Raw genomic sequence first — 8,811 nt, 5'->3', positions numbered from 1 at the left:
AAAAACATTTTTTAAATAGAAGACGTGAGAATACTGGCTGTATTCGTGAGATTGCTACAAGCTTTGACATCTTATTAGGTTCGAACACACACAATTGGTTACACAAAGTTTTGGGCAACAATTTACGTGGCGAAATGTGAATTTATTTTATTTATTTTATTTATATAACTTTAATATAAACTTTAATATCGTATTAATTAGCAACAAGTCAAAAAAATAACCAAAAAGTTAATATTCGAAAAAGTAATTAAAAATGTTATAGCATAATTGGATCAAACGGTTGAATATAAATACATATATGCACTAATGATGACTAATTTGAAGACCATAATAATAAATATGTTTATTAAAAATTTTGAAAACACAGTGTTTTCATGAAACTTGTTAAGCACAAGATTTAATTTCAAAGAAGTGGACTTTTTCACCAGTATTTTATGATTTTTGTTTTATTTATTTGTAGTTTGAAATTTATTTGTATTTTGTATACACGTATAAGATGAATTTTACTGAGAATGCTTTTCAGCTTTATTTGAAGTTTACTTTCACTTTTAAATTTAAATTAGAGTTTATTAAAGATAAAGAGAGAGATAGAGAGTAAGAGAGAGATAGTGTGTGTGTCTGAGGAATGCCAATTCTTAAGCATACGATCGCAGTCAGATTGAAAACTAATGACATAAGTGGTTTAGGTATTGCATCTTAGGCATTTAATATTCTAGATAATACATTTGCTTTGATCATTCTGCTCTTATGATGAGAATTTAAGTACTAAGCATGTTTCTGAGCTGAGAGTCCAAAATAATCGTCTGTAATACACTCATTTGAAAGAGTGTAGATAATTAATTAAATGAACACCCCTTTTTGTTACGAGGTCTTTGACATTTCGGCCAACACCATTATGTACTCAGTTGACCGAAATATATGCACTAAGGGTACTAATTATCTTAATTTGTTAATTTGCATTTTTTATACCTTAATAACCGGATAATCTACAGACTGAGAGTACAATGCATGTTTTTGTTTCTGTTTACAAGCAGCACACATTCATGTTCATGTACATATTTGTATATATTTAAGTGTGTGTATACATATATTGTTTCAATTAATTTAACACATTTAGGTTTTACAAGTATATAGGAGGTTGGGCAATAAATGTTTGTGGTATGTACATACTCGTATTTATACAGAATACTCATGCATGTGTGCCTAGCACGTGTCAACAACTTTATAGACTAGTTTATATAATTGGATTTTTATGAATGAACTAATTGTAAACATAGTGTTTATAGCTATTGCGAATAATACTATTTAGCACGGCAAGTGAAGGTGTTCACATTACCAGCAGATTAGAGAGCACTACCTACATAGAATGCGTTTAAATAATATTAACTTTAATTGTAGCCTGCGACAAACTTGTTCCGCTGACCGCATTAGAAAATAAGAGTACAAAAAGAAAACGCTTATAACCAAATAACAACAACAATTACTTAAACGCGAGAGCGAGAGCAAAAAAAAATACAGCCGGTTGATAATATAAACAAAAGTGAGCGAAATTAAAATACATTAAATTAACATTAGGAAGCAGAGAGTTGTCGTGTATCTTACAATTAGCTACAGCAAGTAAAGCCAACTTTGCAGCTAGTGATAAATATGAAAAGATAGAATGTACAAATACAAACAGAAATGCTCATGCTATCATACAAGTACACATACGTATATATAGTATAATTATTGACTGCATCGTTTATAACAAATTACGAAACTATTTGGGGCTTGCACTGCAGCAGGCGATCGTTCAGAGCGGTCTGTGGTGGAGAGAAATACAAGTAAGTCTTAGAATACGAAAATTTGTGGACAAACTAGTGGAAAGTGCTTGACTAACCTGGAGCATGGCCTGCTTAGATTGTAGCTCTGCGGACTCTATGGAGGCCCGCTGGGTGGATGAGGTTAGTGTTGTGGTGCGTCGCAGCCGACGCGACTCCAAATAATGCCGAGAGTTCAACGAACCCGTCAACGACTTCTTTCCAAAGAGCACGGCCTACAATAAAATGAAAAAAAAACTATAAATTTAAACGATTTATTTCAACTTCTACTCACCTTAAAGGCCTCACGGAACTTGTTGCTCATCAGATTGTAGAGCAGTGGATTAATACAGGTTGATAAATAATACAGTACCCCCGATATATAGGTCATCACGGTGTACACAAACTTGTGCTGATCGTGTGCGCCCATCTCAGCCTCCAGATCCGGTCCATAAATGGCAATCAGACGCTGTGCATGGAATGGGGCCCAGCACAGAAAGAAGCAGATGACAACGGCAACTATATATAATATACAGATAAAGGGAGAATTTGGGTGTGAGACAGTGAGAGTGGATGGAGTGTGTTGGCGATAAAGCATATCTATTTTCGGGCGCACTTAATGCTAAAAGTTGCCATAAAAGTCAGCGAATGACAAACAGACAAGAGCGATAAATTGACGCGACGGACTGATTAAATGGTGTACCAGACCGCGCGTTAACATATGGCCAGGATGCCAATTAGTAGCACAGCAGTTGCCACGGCCTCCAACTTCGTCTCACTTTGCATAAGGATAATAAAAAAATAAAGACAAAAGCAAATTGTCATCAAACTGAAGGGTGGAAGCAATGTGTACGAAGTTCCCCAAACAATGGTTTTTCGCAAAGCAGTAAACAAATCATTGGAGCTAAGAACGTTCCCCTACTCCTACAGATTTTAATTGGTATCTAATATTTGAGCAATTTTTGATGCATGCTTCAAGCCATTCAAAAGAATATAACGTTACCTAAAATAAGATATTTTCATATACTTGTACATATCATGTACATATGTACAACAAGTTTGATATGCTTTTGAATTGGACAATTGAATGCCTTGAAATATTTGCGATACAATCTGATAATTGGTAATTAAAGCCAACACATTAAAAGCTTTACCGTCACTTCATACAATCACATCTAAATCATAATTACCCTTCCAAGTTATAACTCGAAGTTAATGTTATTCTTTAAACATTTTTCAGACCATATCTATTTGTTTTGTTGACCTTTTTGTTAAAAATCGGTGCTTTTTGCCGCCTCAAGGTCGTGAGTAGAAAAACGAGTTGGATTACTCATCGGAAATCATCTTCAGAGCAAAGTTTGTTACACGGAGTGTGTGTGTGTGGAATGTCTGTGAAGTTATAAACAAATTATTGTACATACTCGTACATATATATACTCGTATATATAATGGAACAGCAACGCGTTTATCAAGTCTCGCCATCATTCGGTTTTAAGTCATCAATATAATATAGAATTATTCAACTGTGACAGCGTTATATTCAATTGTTTCTTAAAGTTACATTTTGCGATGTCATTGCGCAGGCATAAACAATTGTTTATGTGCGGGCTTGGATCCTTGCGATAGTTCTACACGTATAGTAGCTATAATGGAAATTCTGAACTCTCCCGACCTGTCACTGTCACTTAAAGAGTAACGAAAACTCCACTTGTTAGGGAACTTTATTTACCATTTAATTGATTTATTTATGCCCTTTTACTTTATTTGTTGTAGATGTAGAACGATTGGAAATCTTACTGATCTGAACTTGCTGTTGGACTTTTAAGAATCTTTTGCACAACCTGTTTCATTAACATTATAGTGTCACAATTCATTGTTTTTTATTAATTTATTATTTATTTGACAAACAAATTTTGGGGCATTTTGAATTATCAAAAAAAATGACAAGCAATTAAATAAATTTCAACACAGAAAAATCTAGATGATTACGATTTCAAATGGCTGCTAAGTTAGCTTTAATAACTATCATAATAATAAGTATATTGCCTTACTTACTTATGTCAGAAGGTGCTTCTTTCTTGTATTAAATTTTAAAATACTTGCAATTTGAATTTTGCGAGTATTGATATTTTAATGAAAACTTATAAAAAGATATGTTTTACTACGACAAACTTCTTTCCAATTTACTCTTCAGTGCCAATTTGTAAGATACACAAATTTGCATTTGTATTTATTTCAAGTAAATTGAAAAGTTTTCAAATCGCCTAGTTCAATGGCAGTTTTCTTGATTCAAATGCATTACAACTTCATGCTTATTATGTGACTCCAAACCCGAATCAAAATTAACTTTTTAATATTTAATATAGTTGCCCTTGTAATGTTTCTAGCATCTTTCAAAACAGATCTAAAGTTATTTTAGATTTCAAACAGTGTAACCATTTCTTCAACAAATGCCTGACTCGCAGATTTTGCAACATATTATTTCACACAGTATATTAAGCGTACAAAGCGTATTGTCTGGAAAATAATGTTCTTATTCTATCTACTTGATATATAATAATTTAATAAATAAATAAATGAACTACCACGCGAGTTGATATGCAAATAGTCGAGCCACAAGCCCCCAATTCGCCCGCAACTCATTCCGTTCAGAGAAAGAGTTTCTAAAATGTAAATTAAAATTTATGATTACGAGCAGTTAGCAAAAAATAAAGAGAGCCTTTCATATCGTAGTCTCTTGCATTATTCGAACATCTTCACAATCGAATAAATCAAAAATATTTTCGTTGCATATCACGAGTATGTTTAATCACAAAATGAGTGGAAAGTTTTGGACTCCTTCGCATTCACTAGATCACGAACTCTGGCTCCTACGATCGGTTCTCGCGCGCAACTCTCCAGCTAGTACGCCTTAAATGAATGATAATATTCACACACCGAGTTGTTTGTTTATATTCTATATACACATAATATTTTGTATATGTATGTATAAGTATATGTGTATAGGAGACGAGCCGTTCACGATTTTGTTGTTAAGCGTGTATCACTAATTGTTTTATAAAGACAAGAATTGACATCAAGGTGCTGTCAATTCGCACATTATTTAGATCGAAACTGAGAAAAGTCAGGCTGACATTTTGGCAAATCTTTTTATTATTGTTTTCTTGCCTTTAAAAAACTTACCCAACATCTTGAGCACACGTCGCGTGCCATAATGATTGAGTCGGCCACGCACGGAGCTGAGCTGTGGGCCGCCATTGCCCGCATGCCGGTGCAAAATAGTATCGCTCTGGACACCCTTCAGTTCACCAAGTCGCCGGAAATGTTCGCTCTTGGTCGCTGAAGTCGATCCTGCCGCACCGCCAATTGCACTCGAACGATACAGATGCAGTCCAATGAGCAGGTATAGCACCAATATAATGCTCATGGGTGCAAAGAAGAAAATGAATGTGGAGAGCTGGAACGAATGCTCGATGATGACGCGGACCACGGCGCACTTATCCACATCCGCGTAGTTTACAATGCCAAATTGAGCGGCTTGGGGAATGGCGGTGAGCACGGCCAGCAACCAAACTAGTATGATGATGCGTATGGCGCGACTAAGTTTGCTCATCGCCTGGCCCAGAAACGGGTGACAAATGGCCACATATCGCTCCACTGTGAAGGCCGTGATGGTGAGGACTGTGGCATTGGCCGAGGTCTCGGCGAGCAAGCCGCGCACCACACAGAAATACTCCCCAAAGACGTACGGATACTTGGACCAGATGAAGTACATCTCTTGGGGCACACCCGACAACAACAGCATGAAGTCCGATATGGCCAGCGAGAAGAGATAATAGTTGGTGGCTGTGTGCATCGAACGATTCTTTTTTATCACAATACAGGTGCTGATGTTCCCCACAACGCCGGTGAGAAAGATCAGGCTATAGATAACGGTAACGGGTATCACAATGGCCAGAGCATCGCGCGGAGGCCCAAACACTTGGCTAGCTGTCCATTCGCTCTCATTATTGTCGCTGATGCTGCTGATGCCACTGCTGCTGCTGCTGCTTGAATTGAACGACATTTTTGATGTGCACTCACTGTCTTGCCTCGGCTTTTCTTTTTCTTTTCTTTGTTCTTTGCTTTAGCGGCGTTTCTATTTTTGTGTGTTAAACTTTCCACAATTTAATCAATTCTAATATACATTTGGACACACAAACACACACATGTAGCAACAATCGCGCGCCGTCTGTCGCTTAGCTTGGTATGTCTCTCTATGCTAATTATAATAATTCGATTTAGCAACAATAACAACAATAAGAACTGCGACTCGTCTCAGCTCAACTCAACTTAACTCGAATCAGCTCGACTCGACTATGTGGCGTTTTCTTAACTTGCAAGCGGCACGCAACACACACTCAACAATAACAAACAAATTGTCATGAAGGCCGAGCGCCCAAAATCGCGAACGCGCGCCCGCCGACCAACCGACAGATAGAACGACCGTCCGACCGACCGACCGAACGACCGCCCCCCAATGAAGCACCTGGCTACACGTTTATCTCGTTTTAAAGTCAAGCGGCAGCGGTGTCGTTGTCCGGCCATAAAGACGCATCTCTCTAACTACAAATACATGTAATCAAGTGCCCAGGCGATGATTTAATGCACAACGCACACACACATACAACACACACACACACACACATAAACACTCTCTCGGCAGTCCCGTTAAATGACCCGTAGTCGTGCCTTTTTTCAGCTCCAAACATCAACGTGCAACGAATGCGAACCGCACGCCAGCGCGTTCCGAACTTATCTGATAAGCAGCGGCGACATTTCATTCAGATTTGTATCTGAATTAACTGTGCAACCGAGCGTCAGCGTCACCGTCAACGTCAGCGTCAAAGTCAGCGTCAACGTCTGTACTGAGACGCCAACTACACACACATACCAATAAAAATCCAAATAGTATGGAGTACGTACATACATATGTATGTAGCATGTGTGCTGGAACGCGCACATGTGAGCTTGTATTTTGGCCACAATATTTCATACATATTTAGTTTTGACGCCAGCCCATCGCCAAGGAAAACACAAACACGAATGACAACAAAAACAAATAGCCCACCACCTCGCCCCATCACTCTACACACAAAACACCACATCGAACTGCACAATGGGATATTAATTCGCCTGAAAATCTGAATCTGAATCGGAATATGAATCTGAATCTAGCAATTCAAACATCAATTTCTTCAGAAGCAGCCTCTAATAATGTTTAATAAATTTTTACCATCACAGGTGTTTTTCATGATTCCATTAATTAGTGTTATAATCATTAAAGAACATTTTTTAACAAATTTCAAGAACAGTTTTTATTCTTAGATTCATAGAGAGTTTTTCTAGTTATAAAAGAATTTTTATTTCTTCTTCATCGCATAGTCATTTATAAAATGTGTTTCCAAAATTAGACAAATAATTATTTTGTTCTTATAGAGCGTGTCTATGTAAAATGTTTATTTCTTATCGATAACTGATAAATTTTTAAATATAAAGTTAAAAAGTAATGTAAACATGTGCTTAAAAATATTTTTTGTACTTTTTTATAAAAATATAGTACACCTAATTCTGTTTTTACAAGGTAGATTGGTTCCGTGTAAAATAAGATATTGATCATATTCAAAATGAATCGCGCTAAATGGAATAAAGTCGTGTAACCGTATATAACATTTATATTTTCAAACCGTGTAAAAACAGAATTAGGTGTATCTTTAAACAGAATTAGGTGTATTTTTTTAAGTTCTTTGATAGTTATTTTTAATGTTTAGAGCCTCAATGTACTTTAAAAATGTGCTGTCCGTCAGATTGGACACTTTATTCAACAACAGAAAATACATACAATAAGGAATGTTCGTACTTGAAATTTTCAGCTTTTGCTTTACAGCATTTTTAAATAACAAATAAATGTCAAGTGTTTAAGATCTAAAATACTGTGGAATAGTGTATTTCGAATTTGTTAACATGATATGATAGCCAAAACTGTAGAGTATTAATGTTCAGTGTTTGAGGCACATAATGAGTTTCTTCATGGGCAAGAAAAAATGGAAAATAGCCATACCTTGCTTTGTACTTATATTTACGACACAATAAATATTAGCGTGAATAAATTGCAAGTATCGAGAAATTGTTTACATCGAAAATAATACTAATAGAATCTGACCTCAGATTTTAGAATGAACGGCCCAATTCTTTTTCATTTTAACGAAGCTTTACCTTTTGGGAAACAACATCTGTTTCACATCCCATAGTCCATTGACACCAACACAGGCAGAAAGTTAAGCTTCATGCGTTTTGTCAGTCGCAGTGCTTCTGCCCGCGACGAGTGATATTTTGTGTGCCCTGCCATATTTTCATTCATTTATTTTATTTTGTTAAGCACCACACTAACTGCATGCACCACCATGCACCACCCTCCCCCGCCCACAACTACTAGCCCAATTTTCTGACGCACCCACGTCTGTGTCACCCATTCGCTGCTGGTGCTGCTCCTGCTCCTGCTCCTGCTGGTAGTGTTGGTGTCAAAGTGCGTGCGCTGTTTTTGAAATCGCTGCTCGCACACTCTCTCACACACACACACACACACACACACACACACACACACACACACACACACACACACACCTACACATCATGGTCCCACCAGTGTTGTCAATTCTGCGCAATTGCAAAAAGCTAGAAAGGCCAAAATACAAGTAGTCATCAGAATGATAGTGAAGAGTAAAGTAAAGTTTTTTTAATATTTCATGAGAAAACATTCAAAGGATTTTAATTACATTTACTACACTTTTTTATATTCGTTTTATTTCACAAAGATCTTTACTTATAAAGAATTTAATTATATGATCACCCCCAGCATATTTGTTGCATAAATGCAACAGACACTTAATATTTAATATACAACTAAATTTTAAATCTCTTTATATGTTTTGCCACAATTTTTTAAGCTGTCTTTCAGATTTCTCTTCTCGAC

The 8,811-nt window shown here is 36.5% G+C and overlaps 1 protein-coding gene across 1 annotated transcript; it reads right to left on the bottom strand.

Annotated features, from left to right (window-relative positions):
* Positions 1-1,751: 1,751 nt before the first annotated feature.
* Positions 1,752-5,865, bottom strand: LOC115620216 (pyrokinin-1 receptor). Its single transcript, XM_030513354.1, has 4 exons — positions 4,983-5,865; positions 2,095-2,318; positions 1,880-2,035; positions 1,752-1,802 (listed from the first exon to the last, which is right to left on the bottom strand). The coding sequence occupies exons 1-4, from the start codon at positions 5,863-5,865 to the stop codon at positions 1,752-1,754; spliced, it is 1,314 nt and encodes a 437-aa protein (XP_030369214.1).
* Between the last annotated feature and the right edge of the window lie 2,946 nt (positions 5,866-8,811).

Source organism: Scaptodrosophila lebanonensis, unplaced genomic scaffold (genome assembly GCF_003285725.1).
Source record: "Scaptodrosophila lebanonensis strain 11010-0011.00,11010-0021.00 unplaced genomic scaffold, SlebRS2 tig00000024-arrow-pilon, whole genome shotgun sequence".
Lineage (NCBI taxonomy): Eukaryota > Metazoa > Arthropoda > Insecta > Diptera > Drosophilidae > Scaptodrosophila > Scaptodrosophila lebanonensis.
Note: the sequence above shows the minus strand (reverse complement) of the source record. Positions and strands in the feature narration are given on the sequence as shown.

Coding starts and splice junctions, on each gene's coding strand:
- LOC115620216 (XM_030513354.1), bottom strand. CDS start 5,865: ATGTCGTTCAATTCAAGCAGCAGCAGCAGCAGTGGCATCAGCAGCATC. Junction 2,319..4,982: donor ACGTGTGCTCAAGATGTTGG/GTAAGTTTTTTA, acceptor TATTATATATAG/TTGCCGTTGTCATCTGCTTC. Junction 1,803..1,879: donor CTAAGCAGGCCATGCTCCAG/GTTAGTCAAGCA, acceptor TCTCCACCACAG/ACCGCTCTGAACGATCGCCT.